Raw genomic sequence first — 20,892 nt, 5'->3', positions numbered from 1 at the left:
ATGCAGTCTATATACCTGTACACGATAATCAATACTATCCTTTTTTCACTCCGGTTGTACGTGGCAAGGAGTAGGGTCGCCTGTCCAACCTCTTGGGTTTTCTCCGGGTCCTCCGGTTTTCTCCCACTGCTAAAGACCCCTACGCGCATGCGAATTCTTGAAATAAAATTAAACCATATGTTAGTCCCGAAATGACCTAGTTTGTGTCGAGTGGATGTTAAACCCCATTTCTCTCTCTCTCTCTTTCTCCCCTTTTTTCACTGGGAGCCACGGTGGCTCAGTGAGTAGGGCATTGGCTCGCTAACCTGGAGGTCCTGTGTTCGATCCCTACGTTGGCCAAGAAAGTTCATCAGGATTTTCCGACGTGGTTTCCTTTTATCAGTGGTTCAGGATGGGACGGTTGTCTAGTCATTTAGATGGGACGAATAACCTATGTCCCGTGTACACATTGGCATGCAAGTAATATAGAGCATTTGACAGTTGGTATTCGAAATAAGAGTGCCGCTGTTCGGGCAAAATTTCCATCATAGCACAGTAAGCACACTACGGTACATGGCGTTTGCCCATATTCATTAGCTTAGTAGGAGCAGAACAGTAGGACGTTAAACCCCATTTCATTTCATTTCCTTTTTTCACTGTTCAAATACCACTAATGTTTTCTGGGGTTTTTTTTAGCAATTGACAAAGGTGTTGTTTATGTTAACAAGGAGATGAAAGGCATGGAGATAAACTCTGTAGATGCTGCCATAGCAACAGTATTAACATCATCAGGTTCCTTGTCAACACTCCCTTTACCATTGACCCCTCTTAAAGATGTGACTGGGATGAGTTTTAATCTATTTAACAATGTCTGGGATGTCAACTGGATATTTTGGTATCCATATTTAACAGAAGATAAAGACCAAAAGTTTAGATTTAATATTCAATTTGCGTAATATTTTCACAACTACGGGTAAATATGTCCTTTACTGTGATATTCATGTAGCCCATCAGAAGGTACTAGCTGTTCGAGAACCTAGCCGGTTGGTAAAAAAGAAAATTTTATTTATTTTATTCATTGTGGTTATGCAATTAAATTGGGGATGTACAAATAAATTTGTATCTGAATTTGAGATTATAAATGTTATAGAAAGTAAATTTATTTTAAAGGTGGTTAATGTATTGGTAGGCTTGAGTAAAATATGATCTTAGAGTTCTGATCATTAATTTAATCAAAGTATGTTAATTTTGAATATGATATTTTTTAAAATTAAATACAGTTATTTTTTTGGTGAAATTAATCTTGCATTCAAAATTTCAGTGTTATAAAGTTTATGTAGAAATGTCTTTATTTATTACATATAAAATATAAAGGGCATCAACATGTCAGTGTTTTACAGTTTATTTAGAAGCCTCACTTTATAATGAAACCCTAGTTTATGTAGAGAAGTCTTTAAGTATTACATATCATAATAAAGGCCTCTCTATAATAAAACCCAAGCTTATATAGAGAAGTCTTTAAGTATTACATAAAGGTCTCACTATAATGAAGCCCAAGTTTATATAGAGAAGCATTTAATATAAAGAAGCCCAAGTTTATATTGTATTGTTATATAAACAGTTTATGTTTGTTAATGTGTAATTTATTATTTTCTTCATACATTCCCATATATTTTGAATTTGTAATTGTTATTTGTACATTTGTTTTAATTGATTGTATATAATTTTATGCTTCGGTCGTAAAGATATATGCCTGAGAGAGTCAGGACCGTAATTATTATACGACCTAATATATTAAGTAGATATTTTTTAATGCTTTAAATTAGTTGGCACTATCACATCAGTGGAAGCGGACGTTAAATAAAGCTAATTCAAAGCTGGCGAGTAATAGTTTAAAACATCAACTATTTGTCATTACTGGTTGAAATACTATTGTTAACTCATTTATTAAGGCTTTATGAAAATTATCATTTTGTTCCCTTGGTCATTGGAGACATTGTATAAAAATACAAATATTTTTTTGTGTAAGAAAAAGTGACATAATTAACATCATTGATATTTGATAAAATATTTTTTTAAAAAATGAAATAAGTCTGATTAATGTATTGATTTTATATTTGACAAACATGACATTATTTAGTTTTAAGTTATTTTCATACTTTTATAGTGTAATAGTGTTTAGCTTGCAAGGAGTAGTCAATTCAAAAATTAAGCTCTTTTATAATATGCCAAATTACATGTGTATTTAAGCTAGAAATGAATTCTATCCACGATATTCAGCTGTTTTTTGTGTTTACTCAATTTGCCTTAATGTGCCCCAAAAATAAGATTGGGGTTAGATTGCTGAATGGTTTCCGTGCCTGCTGTATCATAAGGTCTGTCATTGAGTCAACTGGCGTGGTTTAGATTCACAAGTTATACGTGACAAGGGGTAGGGTCCAACTTTGTGGGTTTTCTCCAGGTCCTTCGGTTTCCTCCCACTGCTAAAGACCCCTATGCGCAAGCGAATTATTGAAATAAAGTTGAACCATATTAGTCCAGAAATTACCTAGTTTGTGTCAAGTGGACATTAAACCCAATTTTGCTCTCCAAAAATAAGATAACACTTGAGTGCTGTGCTCAAAACAAAACACAGATAGACTAACAACTAAGTTGTTGATCAAGACTTGACAGTTACAATTATTCATTAGTTTAAATATCGTCCCAGGTTTATTTGTGACAGCCACTGGGAAGGGAAGTAACTTGTATATTTTTGTTGGGATCAGACCACAGTTATTCTCAACTGATTAGTGAGTTGTAATCACCGACAAGCGTGTTCTTTTGTTATAAGCACCAAAAGTATTGCAAATGATTTTTTAAAAATTGACAAAATTAGTGAGTGGTTATCTGAAATCACCACCAGTTATTAAGGAGTTTTAAGCTGTGGTCATTATAGTGAGGTGTAATCTATGGTTACCACCAGTGAGTTTACCATTAGTTATTAGTGAGTTGTACGGTTATCAACAGTTAGTTGTAATCTGTGCTCACCACTAGTTATCAGTGAGCTGTAATCTACTGTTACCAGAAGGGTTGGATGACCGAATGGTTAGCACATGTGCGCTGTATCATAAGGTCTGTCATTGAGTCAACTGGCATGGTTTCGATTCCCGGGTTGTACATGACAAGGAGTAGGTTCACCTGTCCACCCTCGTGGGTTTTCTCCAGGTCCTCTGTCTTCATTAGGCCGGTCGGAGCAAAAGAGTAGGACATTAAACTCCATTTCATTCATATATACAGGGGTCTTCATTTGCTACAATCCGGTTTCCTCCCACTGCTAAAGACCCCTACCCGCAAGCGATTTATTAAAATAAAATTGAAGCATGTGTTAGTCCCGAAATGATCTAGTTTGTGTCAAGTGGATGTTAAACCCCATTTTTCTCTCTGGATGTTAAATCCCATTTCTCTCTCTCTCTCTCTCAAGGACAGTACCACTATGACCTACTCTTATTTCAAATTCCAACTGTCAAAGGATCTTTTATGTGCACGTCAATGTGTCCACCGTTTTTTTTTTTTTGTCCCATTCAAAAGACTAGTCACACTTTCCTTGCCACGTCCTTCCCCCTGCACCACCGACAAGGGGTAACCGTGCTCGAACCGGACTGTAAATAATAGACACATGAATATTAAAAAAGATAAATTTATTTCATAATTATAAATAAAGATAACTGAATCAGGATTTGACATCAATCTGATTAAAACTAAATGTTAGTTTCATTTCATGTATTTGATTGGTGAAACCATTAACATGTTTAGGTCATGACATGACAGCATATAATCAGCCAATTAAATGTCATGATAATCAAACTTTTCTGTATGGATAGATTGATTTTGAACCATAATGTAATAAATTATAACACATGGTCTAGAGTGTCGTGCTTCGACATCTAGCTGGCCGGTCACCTCTGACTTGCGGCTGTGGTTTCGATCCCTGGTGTGAGCATATGTGGCTTGGAGATGGGTTTGTTCTGGGTACTCCGGTTTCCTCTCACAGGAAAGACCCCTGCGCATAATCAAAATGAAAAAATAAAACTTGTCTGCGATATCACCTTTGGTGGAAGCAGATGTTAAACACTAAGAACAACATATGAAAGAACAATTACTGGCTTAATGCTCTGTCCTGTTACTAAATGCCTCTAAAAGATTATAATCACAATGTACACATTGTTGAACACATCCTATAAAAAAAGGTTTTTACAGTAGGTTATAATCATATGGAGAAAACAACTGAAGAATAATCAAATAAAACACTATTTATGGATAACAATTACTATGGTTTATTTCACTGTAATTCTTATCCACAAATAGTTATTTATTTGATTATGTTTTATTTGATTATTTTCCAATTACTAAATGCCATTCAAAGAACTGAAGAATAAAATGGAAACAAAACCTTTTTGAGCATAAAAAACCCTGATTGAGTTGGTAAAAAATTAACAAAATCATTTAACAACATACAAATAATACAATTTTAACACATTGATTATAAAATTTTCAAATTCTTCTTCTTAAGGGAATGCAAGAAAATAGAAATGCCATGGACATTATTATCATAAAATTGCTATAACCATCAAAATTTTCTCAGAATATAGAAATCACATGAAAGAAAACTATGATTCAGGCCTAAAATTTTACTAGAATGTACAAGGAATCTCCTGACAATAAACTTCAAAATCCTCTGAATCAAAAGATACAGAGAACCGAGCTGACAGATTGTTTTTTCATTAAAATAATTGAACTTATGAATATTGGCAAAAATATTCCATACAAATCTTCAAGCAGTGAAATAATCAGGTCAGCAAGGTTCCTTGAAAATCAGATTCTGAGATTTTGCAAATATCACAGTAAAGGTTAAAATTAAATATTTCTATTATTCCCCCTGATATTGATTCCCTTTTACTTTTGAAATTTTATTACTCCAAACAGGCTACATTTACCATATATGCAACTTAAAATACAATTTGTTTTTATTCAATCATGTCTGTTTCGATCGTGTATTCAATTAAATACCTTAAGCTTAACTAACCACCTTAAGGTACAATTTCAGCTCAAACCTTAAAGCGTATTTAGTGTTGTTCAGTGGTTCGAGAAATTAAACTTTATGTGTATATTTTTTGTGAAGTAGTTACAAAAAGATAAACAGACATATTATATTCATTGTTCTCAAATTTAAATTATTATGTCACTACATTCCACCTTACTTTACCAAAAATAAATGGTCAGAAGCAAACCAGGAATTAACTAACTTAGAGACTTGTATCCAGTTGAATTAACTATTTTATGACTACAGGGCCGGCGGAAGCAATTCTTGATTGAGGGGGGGGGGCTTCCATCCTAGGTCCTTATAGGCAATAACCTGGAGAAAAGAGTACTTGCGGCCAATTTATTGGGGGGGCTTTAGCCCCCCCCACTCGACTGGGCCTGGACTAAAAAGCTTACTTTTCCTCAAATGGTCATAAGCAAATTCAGAATTATCTAACTAGAAAGCTTAGCAAGTTGTAAATAACTATTTTATAACTAAACAACTTCCTTTCCCTTATATGGATGGCCATATGCTAAGTCAGAATTATGACTAAAAGATATCCTTGTCTTTCTCACTCCTTGGGAAATTTAACATGAATCGAAATTTCTGATTTTTATCTTGAGCTAAATATGGATACCAGAATATATAATTAACATCCCATAAATTATTATATAAATTAAAGGCCATGCCCTTTACATCTTTAATACATGTTAACGGCAATGGTAGGCTGGATGCTCCATTCTCAGATGTCAATACTGTCACCATAGCAACATCTGGAGATTCGATTAGTAACCCTGACGACAGTTTTGAATACATAACTCCTCGATCAATGACTGAAATATATATTTATCATAAATTCAACAAATTGATGGTATTTGTAGTTTCTTTAGAACTTCAACACAATGATAGAATTTTGCCCATAGCCCCATTTAAATCTCTTCTTTTCCTATTTTCGACTGCCAAGAGACTATTTATGTGTAGTACTCCCATGTTTTTTTGTTTCATTTGAAGGTTCTTCTAGCTGGTACGGCATAGAAAACAGGTGGCAAGAAAGGTGGTGAGTGTTAAATGACATTTTACAGCAGGCCACATTTAATCATTATTATAAACACTTGCCTGTGGCGCTGACAAGTAAAGTCCTGTCTAGTCAGTCAGATGTGACATGTAAGCATGAAAGGACACGTAGAAAAATAGGTTGACAGCCAACGAAACATACGCCCAAAACAGCTAAGTCATCCGGGTAGTCAACAAGGGTGGTCGCATATTTTTTCTTTTGTCGGTAATGAAACAGTGTATTAATTCGAAGTCAATCAGATATCTACTTTAGCCTCAAGAGCATCCACATGTTTACCTACTTTTCCTCAAATGATCACCTGTGCATGTTCTAAAACAACACATGGCTGGTTGATCAGTAACTTGAACACCTGAGTCATAACAAAAGAGTCCAGTGTGTAAAACTTTATCCATTCTTACCGTGTAATCTCTGACTACCATTAGTAACCACATTCAGAGGATCTAGAATTTGATCTAATTTATGTAGTTGCCATTGGTAACCTGGTCGTGTTTTTGATTGAAATGAGAAGAAAATGGATTCTGGTAATCTGGTTGGTTGTTTATTATACCACTGTACCTCTATCGCCATGCCTACAAAATATTAAATAATTACTATCAGTCAAAATATCTTAAAACCAAAAATAGCTAAGAAATCTTTTGAAAAGCTTTAAATTTCCAGATATTTGCTTGACTGTCTAATCAATGCTGATATGTACTTTTCCTAAAGATGTCATTGGTTGTTAATTTAGCACGTTTATTAAAACGCATATTCTATTTTGTTTCATTTTTCACAATTCAAAATTTAGTTTTACTTGTTTTCACTACATAAAGATCTGGAAGTGTTCATCCGCGCACAACTGCGGGTAGACAGTCACCGCAAATGTATTTCCAAATGGCCACTTGAAAAACCGATGCTGATTGGTTAATCGAATGGCTGACGTTATAGGGTCAACAGCCACTCATATGACCTCTGACATAACCTCCCACTACACCCAGTCAGCACTTCATGTAGTGGAGGCCATCGAAAGTATAAAAAAATATATAGATCTATATTTGAAAATTCCCAGGATTATGAATACAGGAATATTACGTGCTGCCAATGGTATACATGGGATTTTCTCTCCCTGTCCCTTTAATACCGGCATCAAGTCTGGGAAGTCTTGGTTAGTGACCTAGCTCCATACTGACCGAGTGGCTCAGGCTGGATTAATTTGGGGGTCTCTATCATTCAACTTGAATTAAGCAAACCCCTTGTATCTCCCAGACCTTGTGCTTATTTGACTGACTAGATGATCTGTTATAAAATCATGTTATAAAAAATATATCACAAAAAGTTTTCTGATCCAGCCATGGTGTCTCGAGTTTGATTTTTACTTCTTTTGGATAATGATAAACACTTTAACATCATATGAGCATTTGGGAAGAGCAACCATGTATTTTGGGGTTATCCCTTTTTAAGTTAAATTTTCCCCAAAAATAGATAGTAAAATTTTAATAGGTGTTTCCGAAGAAATGGAGTGGACTAAGCATCATTTGTGGATCTAGAATATAGTTAATCTAAGTAATTGATATTTAATTGTTACCTAATTCTCCTTCAGGTTTTGTATATCTAATCCAGATACCTGGTGGAGCACCATAATACGATACAGCTCTACTCTCAGCTATCTGTATGTGGATCAAAAAATCACACTGAGAGTTTTCTGAAACAAAACAAATGTCAGTTTCAATCATCAGGAGCAGAGTCCATATCAGATACACTCAGTTGTATGTTTGGAAATGAAACCAGAGTCTGACTAACATGGAAAAGTTGGAAACCCATAATATAACTGTACTTGTTCAATCGTGATGAAAAAGCTATAGTTAATGCATTTTGTACAAGACAAAAATTGAGAAATCACACTCATCTGAGATGAAAGAATTTACACTCCACATCCCATGCATGAGGGAGCATAAAGTCATTTCAAACCTTAACAACAATTAGCCCTTTCTCTCAATTCTATCTTAGTTTAGTTTTGATCACTGAACAAAATATACCATATCTAGCTTCTGATACGATTGGTTGATTCATCGCAGACACATCTGTAACCGCGTTCCCCAGTTTTGCGAAAGTGTCAATTACAAATATTTAGCCAAAAAGTACTCTCACTCTGACATAACACCACATTCTTTGTCTAAAACAATAAAATCAACTAACTGTTATTTCTGTAGCGTTGTACCAACCTAGTTCTCCAAAATTTACTCTCGGACTGAGCGTTTTTAGTGAGGTTAGGTTTCCCAATACCCAAGAAGAAATGTTTCGAGTATGGTGTAGTAGCTGCATCCAGTACATCGAAGTCTGTCTGGTTATAGGTCTGGTATAAAAACTGACCCAGTGGTTCTGTTTCTGATGCCCAATTTGTCTGAAATTCAAATATACCATAATTCACTTTTAATCATCGACATGAATTTTCATTTCCAGGACTTGCCATTAGCTATCTGTTCTTCATTAAATGAAATATCAAATTACAATCTGGAATGATCTGATCAATTGTCAAATGAAATGAAATGGGATTTAACGTTTTACTGTTCTGCTCCGACAGGGCTAATGAGGACGGCCAGAAAAATATTGCTCGGGCAGCGGCACTATGACCTACTCTTATTTCAAATTCCTACTGCCAAGGAATCTTTTACGTGCATGCTAATGTATACACTGGACCTCGGTTTTCCGTCCCATCCAAATGACTAGACAACTGTATTTCACATACTCTTATAATTTCAACCTCAAAAAGACGTTTACATACACTACAAGTCTGACCATATTTTGGTCGCATTCAAATCATTTGACAGACTTTTCTTGTCTCAGCTATGTTGGTGTTACCCCTGACAAATGGGAACCAAATCTAAAAATACTAAGTATATAAATAGCTGAGTATTGGTACCTTTGTATAAGGATCTATAAGTGTTGTAACTTGTCCCTGTTCATTAAATCCTATCTTATATCCTTTATCACATGTTAATATATCTGTCTCACTAGGTACTTCTTCCATATCTATAATATAATATCACATGTTAATATATCTATCTCACTAGGTACTTCTTCCATATCTATAATATAATATTACATGTCAATATCTTCATGTGATTAACAAGCCAACAGTGAGGCTGATGTCCCCCGCCGAAATCCCAAAATAAATAGATGACACATTAATTAATCGCACATTTATTTTTTTCAAAAGTATCGAGCAATCAAATTATACACTAAAGTTTCAGCACTCTCTATCAGATAGAATCAAAGTTATCTTGTCCCAAAGCATCGACCAATGTTAATAATTGAACTCAGCCATGACATGACAGCAGAAAATACTCATTATCAAACTTAGTCAAGGTAATGATATAATAAAGCTATACACCAAGTGTCCTCACTCTCACTTAATTAGAACTAAAGTTATCGTGTCCCAAAGCATCAACCAATCAAATTGCTTATCCCTGCTTACTCTAAGCAAAAAATTCTCATCTTCACACTCCATCAAGGCATTCACCTAATAGCCACCTATGCCAAGTGTGAACATTCTAACTCAACTAGAATGAGAGTTATTGTGTTCTAAAGTCTCGACCAATCAAATTGCTTATCTCTGCTTAACCTAAGCACAAAATGCTCATCTTCGAACTCCATCAAGACATTAACCTAATAAACTCCTACACCAAGTTTGAACATTCTAGCTCAATTAGAAAAGGAGTTAATGTGTTCCAAAGTCTCGGCCAATCAAATTGCTTATCGCTCTGCTTACCCTAAGCAGAAAATGCTCATTATCGAGACTTAGTCAAGGTATTGATATAATAAAGCTATACACCAAGTGTCCTCACTCTCCCTTTTAATTAGAACTAAAGTTATCAGGTCCCAAAGCATCAACCAATCAAATTGCTTATCTCTGCTTACCCTAAGCGGAAAATGCTCATCTTCGAACTCCATCAAGGCATTGACCTAATCAACACATACACCAAGTTTGAACATTCTAGCTCAATTAGGAAGAGAGTTATCGTGCCCCAAAGTATCAACCAATCAAATTGCTTATCTCTGCTTACCCTAAGCGGAAAATGCTCATCTTCGAACTCCATCAAGGCATTGACCTAATAAACACATACACCAAGTTTGAACATTCTAGCTCAATTAAAAGTTATCGTGTCCCAAAGCATCAACCAATCAAATTGCTTATCTCTGCTTACCCTAAGCGGAAAATGCTCATCTTCGAACTCCATCAAGGCATTGACCTAATCAACACATACACCAAGTTTGAACATTCTAGCCCAATTAGGAAGAGAGTTATCGTGTCCCAAAGCATCAACCAATCAAATTGCTTATCTCTGCTTACCCTAAGCGGAAAATGCTCATCTTCGAACTCCATCAAGGCATTGACCTAATAAACACATACACCAAGTTTGAACATTCTAGCTCAATTAGGAAGAGAGTTATTGTGTCCCAAAAAGTGTGACGGACAGACAGACGGACGGACGGACGGACAGACAGACGGACGAACCCATTTTAATAGTCCCCTGCTTTCTTCGAAAGGCGGGGGACAAATATATGGGATATCGACTCTCAGCGTTGGGTCATCACTTTACCCGCAACCAATGTCCATGTTAACAATAAATTTGTGAAAAATATAACTTTCCAGTCAAAATTTTTTAGATTTAAATAGAAAAGCATCAAAACTTTTCATTTGGAATAAAAAGAACAATGTTGTTTAAAGACCAATTACCCAGATGTATTACCTGTTATGTCTGGTGGGGTTGACTGTATCTGCTGCCATTCTTTAGTAACCATAGAAACTAAAGGATGATCTCCCAGTGCCTCCATAGCAACATCTAGAAATGCTCGCTGACTTATCCAGGAATTTATAGCATTGGTGTATGTAGGTGCTTCAGATTAAAAACGAAAAATGGACAAATGAATATTCAGAAACAAATCCTAACAGAAAAATATATTGTGCTTGTAAGCTATTCTGGTTCAGAGTTTGTCGTCATTTTCACAAGTGCAAAAACATTTGACTATAATCATGAACTGAAATGGGAAAACATTTTGAAAACCCAGTATAAGGCCACACAAAAAAAAAAAAATTCTGGTTCTCAGACAATCCTTTTAAAAAAATTGATGTGTGAGGGTGTTTTTTGTTTGTATTTTGTCAAAATATAGCTCATTTTTAGGAAACATGTGAAATTATTATGAATTTAATATTTATTCAACTCTTATTAATAAAAACAAAAAAGGTAAGAATTTGAAATAATGTCCAAATAATTCTGTGAATTCATCTATCTACATTAAATAAACTCCTAGGAAAATGTTTTCAAATCCGTTAGTTTATATTTTGGCGACCATTCGGCTAAGATCTATGTGGTTTTGATGCCGTACTCATTGTTAAAGCACAGATTTTGCTGATGATGTAACTCCAAGTCTGCGCTGTCAATCTACCTGCGTAAAATAATTTTTGTCATCTCTCTAACAGTCATATTTCTCGGGGGAAAAATGGGGCATTTTGATCGAAAAAAAAAAGACAGATGAAAGCAAAATTGTCGCCATCCAGAATACAACAGAAGATTTAAAATAGTTACCATTATTTTTCAGGCGTTGATGAAACTGTATGTTGGTCCAGTTAACAGCATCATAAACATTATCAATACCCCATGTATGTTCCGCTAATTTCACTAAAAACCTACTGGCATTATAAAAATGCCTGTCTTTTAAATTACACATTCCTGAAAAATCAATTTATATTAATTTACCAATACAGCAAACATATATGGAATCTGGAGACATGGTGGCTCAGTGGGTAAGGTGCTGGCTCACAAATCAAGAGCTCTGTGATTTTCTAGCATGGTTTCCCCTTGTGAGCGGTGCAGGACGGAGGGCCTGGCAAGGAACAGCGTCTAGTCATTCAGATTGCACAGAAAAAACAAGGTCCTGTTCACACCTAGACATGCATGTATAAGAACCCTTGACAATTGGAATTAAATTGCTGTCTGCCCCATGGCAAAATTTCCCTCATAGCACACTGCCTGTCTTCATTCTTGACTTATTACGTTGTGACCTTTTCACTGAAAACTATCTTCATTAGCTCGTTGGTAAACAGCATATAATTTCATTTCTTCAATGAAAACTATGACCATCTAAGCACAAATTTCATGCATTTCTCATCTTTATAATTTTTAGAAAGTATTCGAATCAATCTATAACATATGTCACATTTTAAATGGAAGCACTTTTCATAACAGAGTGGATACCTTTCATTACAAAAGTAATACCTTTCATTACAAAAGTAATACCTTTCATATCAAAATGAATACCTTTCTTAACATAATGAATACATAATGAACATCTTTCTCAATATAATGAATAACTTTCTTAACATAATGAAAACCTTCCATAAAATGGATACCTTTTTCACAAAATTAATATCTTTCTTAACAAAATGTATACCTGTTTTAATACAGTAAGTTCTGGCTCTATAAAATGCTCTCATTTTAGCCACTTTTAAAGGATCTGAGGAAACTCCTTGAATCCAGACATCTCCAATCTCCTTGTCAACTACTGGAAGTTTATCTTTAATAGACCTAGCTAAAATAACAAAATCTTCGAAAGTTGACGCCTGAACTAATGCATTAGGAAACTGACCACGAGCAATGTCATAATAAAGTAAAATTTCCTGAAATCAAAACAAAAAAAGATTAAAGAATACTAAACAGAATTTACAAAAGTCTTAAAGGGCATACCAAACAATGGACATGAAGCCATGTATATGAGAGTGGATCAGATAGATACGTAATTGGAATATGATTGTCCGATTGTCCGAAAGCTGTTTGAAATGGAATGAAATGGGGTTTAGCGTTGTAATGTTCCGCTCCAACTGGGCACACGTCATACAGTGTGCCATGAGGGAAATGGTGCTAAGGCCTACTCTTGTATCGAATTCCAACTGCCAAGGGATCTTTTACTAGCATGCCAATGTGTCCCATCCAAACAACTAGACAGCTGTCTTTAACAGGCCCTCTGTTCTGCACAACTGATAAGGGGAAACCACGGCTGAAAATTGCGATGAACTTTCTCAGGCAACAAGGGAGCGAACCTGTGACCAAAACTGGTTGATTTATAATGTACTGTAGTGTAAAAATCCTAAAATCAAAGTTTAGTAATACTGTAAGGAGTTCAGGTGCTTTATTCAAAAAAACTTAAACTAAATATCTTAATAATCCTGGCCTTTCATTGGCCAAGAGCTAACATTTGTTCTTGAATTTAAACTCTCAACCAATGAAATGCCTGCACCTTTAAAATATTTCAGTTGAAGTTTTTTGTGAACTAGTTTCCACCATTTTAAAATGTCCAAGTCAACAAAACTTACTTCCAGAGAGTCTGGTGGTCCAGCATTATCCGATCTAAAAGCAAAACACATAGCTTGATCAAATCCATCAAATGATACACAATCTTTAGCAGATAAACCTCCTGGCATCTGTGGAAATATACCTGGTTGATTAGGATAGCCACCTGAAAAAAATTGTAAATACAATTAATCAAAGTTTAATCAAAATCAAAACAAAGATTTATTGTTTATTTCCTCAAGTTTACAATACCTTTACTCTAATAAAGACATATAATACAGACTTGTAATTATGATGCAATTGACATACATTCAGAATTATAATTACCTGGATGCCACATGGCTATAAGACTTGTATTCTTGTACTTCCAGTTAAATATTTTGGGTACAGCTGGAGGGGTTGTGGCACCATTAACACCAACGGTTATAGCCTGTATTCCATGTCTATCAAATATAGGTAACAACATCTGAGACATTCCTGAAATAAACAAGCCCTTACATTTAACACTTATATAATGATGATCTGCAAAACTGGCTAAATCTAGAGAATCTAGGCAATTCCTGGTAGCATAATCTAGACAATTCCTGGTAGCATAATCTAGACAATTACTGGTAGCTTAATTTAGAGAATCTTGACAATTACCAGTAGCTTAATCTAAAGAAAAAAAGACAATTATCAGTAGCTTGAGGATCTAGCCAAATCTTGAGAATTTAGACAAATCTCAAGAGCCTAGACAAATCTAGAGAATCTAGACAAACATTGAGAATCTAGACAAATCTAGAGAGCCTAGACAAATCTAGAGAGCCCAGACAAATCTTGAGAATCTGGACAAATCTTGAGAACCTAGACAAATCTTGAGAATGTAGACACATCTAGAGAACCTAGACAAATCTTGAGAATGTAGACACATCTAGCAATGGCTATGGAATAGAGGGATCCTGGAAGGTGGGTATCAAAATTATCACTGTTTAATAGATATTTTCAGATTGCAATTAGTAATGATTTTCTCATTAAGATACATTGTTTTGAGATAAAAAAAAAAAGTAGTTTGACATGGGCTCTAATTGGTGGTTTCCGTGTATAAAGATAGGTTGCCAGGCAACGAAACATACGTCCACAGCAGCTAAATCGTCCGGGCAGTCAACAAGAGTTGTCACATATTTTTACATTTTTCGGTAATGAAACATTTATAATACACTAAAATCTGATTAAGAGTAACAACTCATTAAGTAATTATCAGAAAATCATTAGAATTTGTTTGGTTTTTATAAAGTTCTGCCCCATGCTAATGTTTAGTATACGAAACATTTAATATCTTGGATTTAGCTGTTCAAGTTATAAAAATTCATTGAAAATCAATATACTTGTTCGTCTCAAGACCTTAAACTCTGTTTATCAATCTGAAATCAATCGGATAATAACTTTAGCCTCTAGATATTTTCAAGTGATCAAGGGCCATAACTCTGGCAGTAATTACCGGAAATTACTGAAAATCAATAGGCTTCTTTGTCTCATGACCTTAAACACTGTGTATAAATTTAACGTCAATTGGATATTAACTTTAGCCTCTAGAGCGTCCACAAGATTTTTTGAAGTGATCAAGGGCCATAACTCTGCCAGTAATTATCGGAAATTGCTGAAAATCAATAGGCTTCTTCAACACATGACCTTAAACACTGTGTATAAATTTAAAGTCAATCGGATATTAACTTTAGCCTCTAGAGCATCCACAAGCAATTGTGGCTGCCGGCTGGCCAGACGGGGGTGAGACAATATACAACCACATAAAAAGAATATCCAACATCAATGAAATGATATTTAAAGTCCTACTATTCTACACCAATCTGGCAAATGACAACAAGCATACATCAAACAGTGTGCTATGAGAGAATTATTCCCCGGACAGCAATGTTTCCGCCTACTCTTCATCAAATTATAACTGCTAATTCTTTTATCGGACTTCAGTTTTTCATACATCCAAATGACTAGAAACTGTTCCTAACCAGGTCCTCTGCATCACTGACAAGGGGAAATCATGCTGAAAAATCCAAAAGGACTTACTCGACCAACAACAAGATTGAACCAAGAACCTCCCTAGTTATTAAGCCAGGACCTTGCTCACTGCAGCTCTCGGGCTTCGATGGAAGATATCTATCAATATCATACCTGGCACATCTCTCTGGCTAAGAACTCTGGTTGGTCTTTTTATCTGAAAATATGCATCTAAATCTGCAGCTATTTGCAAACTAAAGTCAACCATTGGTACATCAAACATTTCATTCTGCATGTTCATTGGTCCAGCATGCCATGTGATGTCACCTAATTGTACAGCCTTTTTAAATGCTGCTACATCTGTGGCATTAGGGCACTAAAATAAAAAAGGCAATAATAGGTTTCTACAGTATTTCATTTATTATTCAATTTTAATTTGTTTATACTAAATCTTAAATGAACTATGGTACATGGGTATCACACACACAATTATGCTACATTTATATCTTTTGCCAGTGGGCTAAGAAGGAAATTTTTCCCTGACAGTGGTGCTATTGAATTATCTTCTCTCCTTTTTCCAACTGTCAAGGGATCTTTAAATGTCTGCCAATGGCATTTATGGGACATAGGTTTATTGTTCTATCCAACCAACAAAATGATCTTCCTTGCCATGTCGTCCGTTCTTGACCAACACCAGGATTGAACCCAGGATCTCCTAGTTAGTGACCTAGCGCCCCACTTTCCGAGCCACTAACTCCATTGAAACCAACACATGCAAGAATTTTACTTCAATCAGTCTTTGACGATCTCAGCTGACCAAATGCAGATGGGAACACATTTAAAAGTGCTAGGTTTTTCAAATCCTGTTTGTTTCTTCTAATGATGATTCTCTCATATTTATGTGATGAGGAATTTACGTTGTATCATATTAATGGAATGGCATTTAATATCTTGACAAGTTCATAAAAAAATTTGAAGTGATAAAATATAAATGATTGGTGGACATGGTTTAACTAGTATGAGGTCTGGAAATAATGCCAATCTGATGGACATATATCAATAAAAAAAACCAGAGAAAAGACAAATCAGTGCTGGACAAAATGGCAAGCACCAGAGGGATCATCTCTGATAAAGTCTGAATTTGTTTCTGATAATGATTGTAGCTGGTGCCTTATTTTAAGTCTTGGCCTTTAAGCTTCAGACTTCAAGTTGGCTTACCATAAGTTTAACACCTGACAGAACGAGATTTGATGGACAGTCCAAGTACATGCTAACTAGCCAGGCATGTGTGGTATAGATAAATCTCTCTGCATATCCCAGACCCCTCAGTTGGTTCGCTAAGCTGATAGCTCTAGGATAATATTCATGAAAATATTTATTGAGGATGTTGTTGATAAATGCAACTTGTGGTTTGATTCCACCAAATCCAACATCTGAAACACAAAGTTTAAACACTCAACACTAATATTATCAATATTCATATCTTTAAAACAAAATGTGAAAGTCACTTTTCCGTACATTCGCCAAAAATCAGTTTCTGGTCAAAAATGGAGACATTCTAGAACCTGAATCTTAGCCTCTCCCCCAATCAAATGGTCCCATATGCCTTAGCCTGAGATTATCGTCTGAACAATGATCTGCCACAAGAAACAAATTTATCTATGTCTAGCTCAAACCTCAGTTTCGTCAAATTGTGGTCATGAATGGCTGAGTAAGGTTGAATGGCTGAGACTGAATCTGGTCATGAATTGTTGATTCTGTCCACAAGAAGAGAAAAAGAGAATCAATATGTTTGAAAGATGTAGAATAAAACCATTCAACAGCCCTGCTACTATACTTACCAAGATGGTATGTAATCAATTCAACAGACCTGTTATTATACTTACCAAGATGGTTCATTCATACATATACCAAGATGATTCATAAAACAATTCAACATGCCTGTTATTATACTTATCAAGATGGTTCATAAAACAATTCAACAGCCCTGTTCTTATACTTACCAAAATGGTACATAAACAATTCAACAGCCCTGCTATTATACTTACCAAGATGGTTCATATAACAATTCAACGACCCTGTTATTATACTTACCAAAATGGTACGTAAACAATTCAACGGTCCTGTTATTATACTTACCAAGATGGTTCAAATAACAATTCAACGACCCTGTTATTATACTTAACAAGATGGTTCAAATAACAATTCAACAGACCTGTTATTATACTTACCAAGATGGTTCATAAATATAAGGTGAACTTGTTTGACATCTGATGGATTTACATCTTGCTTTGTTGGCAAAGGAAAAGTACAAATCTGAAAGATTAAAATTATTAATTGATTTTTTTATTTAAAGGAGATAGTCCATATCTGTTTATATTCTAAGACTAAAAGGCAAGGATGACAGTTACCTAGTTTTCTCCTTTTCATGCCACAGCTAAAGGTCCATAGGCGAGACCACATTTTTAAATAAATATATACCACAAGTTACTTCTGAAATGGGCTAAGATGTCTTTCGTAGCAGCGTGCATCCAAAATGAATGTTATCATAATAAAGATTACCTTTTCTATCTGTGGTGTCGTTCAACCCACTCACCCAATTCCCAAGGTTATTTGATTGGTCCCTAATGTAATTAATGCATAAGCTTACAACCTTTGAAAAGATCTGATACTAATCTATTAAATGTTTTGACAAGAATAGTGCAGCCTCAATTGTCATTGCTACAATAATAGACAACGTCTCGATTTTCCATTTTCGCTTTAACCGATTAAATGGCACATACATTCTATCTAATCCAATTATTATTGCATCCATCTCATGTCCTAGAGACTTGATTATGGGCTTGTCATGTAAAAAGATAATAATTTATATAACATTTGAAGCCAATAAAGACCTGCAATATGCAGATTTAGCTCTAACACAAGGCATCTTTAATAAATCATTTGTATATTGTTTTCAATTTCAGCTATATCAAGGATATCCAACACTTAGAATATTTCCTCATTTTATTATTTCCTTATTAGCTCATCACTAGACTGCCCTATGGTGTTATCTTATGATAATGTACTAATCTAATCATTTTATTTTCCCCAGTAAGACATTAAACCCCATTTCATTTCATTTTTTATTTTCAAACAGACTGAACAGAGAGGGTAGAAAACAGATCTTTGGATGAATTTTCCATTATATTTATGTTTTATATAGTGCTATGCTTGTGTATTAGATTTAGTATTTTGGTTATGAGAGTAGCATCTCCCATCTGATTCATGTAAATAAGTACCGGTAGGTAGGCGATTCTGATTATATACTCACTTTGTATAAATAAAGAATACTATTTTAAACATTATTCTGTGCTGTAGTGCTTTTTACACCAACCCCTAGATTGTGGTAAGTATGGTGTGCAACGTAACATGGTGGAGATGCCAAATTTTGAAATATAATTAACTATGTGCAGATTTCCAAGATTTGGACTTGGTGGATTCTTTAATGTACTCTGTGCTTGTAACCATTTTTCGGGCAAAAATGATACAGCCCCCTCCAAGGAAAATCCGCCCGTACCCCAGGTTGACTGTGACCCGTTCTGCAGATATAGTTCATTCGTGTATAAAGTAGTACCATTAATCATTATTTTTATCTGTGTGGGGTCACTGCCCACCCACTCCCCTTTACAATCAGTAATAGTTTGTTTTTAAATCTATGTGTTATTAGAATAATTAAAATTTATATTATAATTGTTATGAAATGCGTTTCCAATTTCATTAGATTTCTTTTCAGTGTTTCAACAAAGATTCAAGACAATTTTGAAATGAATGTTTCGATGGCAGATCTAGTCTGGAACCTAGAAATGGACAAAAAAGGGTCGCAATGCATATAATAATGTAATATGAATGTATATTAACTATTTACGTTCAATCATTTCTATTTTTAACTGTAATATCTAATCAGTTATTTTCAGTGAAATATGCGAAGAGTTCAAATGGAATAGCAGTCTTTGACGTCTGGTTATTCCAGTTTACATCAGTAGTATTTGTGTGCCATTTTTAAAATTTTCATTGCATCTTAAAAGAGAGAGAGAGAAATGGGGTTTAACGTCCACTAGACACAAACCAGGTCATTTCGGGACTAACGTATGGTTTTAATTTTATTTACATAGTTCGCTTGCGCGTAGGGGTCTTTAGCAGTGGGAGGAAACCGGAGGCCCCGGAGAAAACCCACGAGGTTGGACAGGCGACCCTACTCCTTGCCACTATTCAGTATCATCCACAGTCTTCAACATTGCAAACACGACTTACGGTAACATTTCATTCCTAGATTTTGAATAGTGCCTAACCATAGCCGAGAAACTGTGACCTCTGGTCTGTGCAAGTGTGGGTTTCATCATGGCAGTCCAATTCAAATTAATTTGTGTGTGTTTTTGAATTGAAAAATACTACCGTACTTCAAAATAGTGTTGATCCCTGCATTGGCCGAGAAAGTTCATCTGGATTTTTCTGACGTGGTTTCCCCTTGGCAGTGGTGCAGGACGGAAGGCCAGACAAGGACAGCTGTCTTGTCGTTCAGATGGGACGAAAAACAGAGGTCCTGTGTATACATTAGCATGCATGTAAAAGATCCCTTGGCAGTTGGATTTCAATATTATAAGAGTAGGCCATCGATGATGCTGCCCAGGCAAAATTTCACTCATAGATCATGGCGTATGCCTGTCTTCATTAGCCCAGTCGGAGCAGAACAGTAGGATGTTAAACCCCATTTCATTTCCTTTCAGTAACGGTGAGAGGCTAGTCTCTATCAAACACTGTTACTAAAGTAACTAGGTTAAGTCACTCAAGTTAGTAATACTTATACTAATGTTACTTTTTTTTAGCCATTTCTAATTCTACATTACCGTACTTGTAATATGAGAATCTCCATAAAATCAAAATAACAAGGACATTATCATGCCCATTATCATGTTAAACTAGAGAAATCGTTAACAAAACCATTACTTACAAAACAAACAAATACTAAACATTTCAGCACCATCGTGAAGCTGAAACTTCTTATGTTTACTTCTACCTATTCTTTCACTTTCATCTTTCACGTGACTCGTGACTTACATTGATACAGCTTCCTGTGTAGACTTGTATGTCATAATACCATACCCAACAGTTACATTAAGTCTGGATAACAGAATACATTCCCGGGCAAAGATGAAAATCTTTGATGATGGCATCCTAGATCGTATACACATGTATAGGCCTAATAGTAGTACAGTTCTATGATGGCATGATTACACCATGAAGATTAAATTATCTGAAATATGATATTTTACTACAATAAAAATTGAAAAAGAAATATATCAAAACCTAAATTTCAAATTTGGGAGCTAAGAAAAAATATATGTTTTTACTCGGATTTCCAACAGAAACAAATTTAATGACCAATTGTGCCGTCGTGGTTTATATTACATAACGATTATATC

At 35.1% G+C, this 20,892-nt stretch overlaps 2 protein-coding genes across 3 annotated transcripts in view; one reads left to right on the top strand and one right to left on the bottom strand.

The window, feature by feature from the left end:
* Nucleotides 1-2,258, top strand: part of LOC130013170 (uncharacterized) — a 31,783-nt gene extending 29,525 nt beyond the window's left edge. Inside the window, exon 14 of the mRNA XM_056101851.1 lies at nt 676-2,258. Coding sequence (XP_055957826.1) covers nt 676-935 — 260 coding nt within the window. The 3' untranslated portion in view covers nt 936-2,258. The remainder of the gene's footprint in view (nt 1-675) is intronic.
* Nucleotides 2,259-3,637: 1,379 nt separating this feature from the next.
* LOC126824418 (uncharacterized) lies at nt 3,638-20,527 on the bottom strand. Of its 2 annotated transcripts, XM_056101939.1 has the most exons (14): nt 20,421-20,527; nt 17,662-17,746; nt 16,649-16,863; nt 15,605-15,806; nt 13,766-13,915; nt 13,462-13,604; nt 12,543-12,768; nt 11,678-11,821; nt 10,841-10,987; nt 9,010-9,119; nt 8,286-8,490; nt 7,675-7,791; nt 6,512-6,682; nt 3,638-5,871 (listed from the first exon to the last, which is right to left on the bottom strand). In XM_056101939.1, the coding sequence occupies exons 1-14, from the start codon at nt 20,451-20,453 to the stop codon at nt 5,588-5,590; spliced, it is 2,232 nt and encodes a 743-aa protein (XP_055957914.1). In that variant the 5' UTR covers nt 20,454-20,527; the 3' UTR covers nt 3,638-5,587. The 2 variants fall into 2 exon arrangements, with proteins under 2 accessions (XP_055957914.1, XP_055957915.1); XM_056101940.1 differs by lacking the exons at nt 16,649-16,863; nt 17,662-17,746; nt 20,421-20,527 and having other exon boundaries at nt 15,500-15,606.
* Between the last annotated feature and the right edge of the window lie 365 nt (nt 20,528-20,892).

Source organism: Patella vulgata, chromosome 6 (assembly GCF_932274485.2).
Source record: "Patella vulgata chromosome 6, xgPatVulg1.2, whole genome shotgun sequence".
NCBI classification, from domain to species: domain Eukaryota; kingdom Metazoa; phylum Mollusca; class Gastropoda; family Patellidae; genus Patella; species Patella vulgata.
This window is presented reverse-complemented; position numbering and strand designations above follow the sequence as displayed.

Excerpts from the sequence above, each read along its gene's own strand:
- LOC126824418 (XM_056101939.1), bottom strand. The coding sequence starts at position 20,453 with ATGGTGCTGAAATGTTTAGTATTTGTTTGTTTT. Across the intron at positions 11,822-12,542 it reads AACTTACTGTATTAAAACAG|GAATGTGTAATTTAAAAGAC; the intron begins GTATACATTTTG and ends TTGATTTTTCAG. Across the intron at positions 5,872-6,511 it reads TGGTAGTCAGAGATTACACG|TCATTGATCGAGGAGTTATG; the intron begins GTAAGAATGGAT and ends TATATATTTCAG.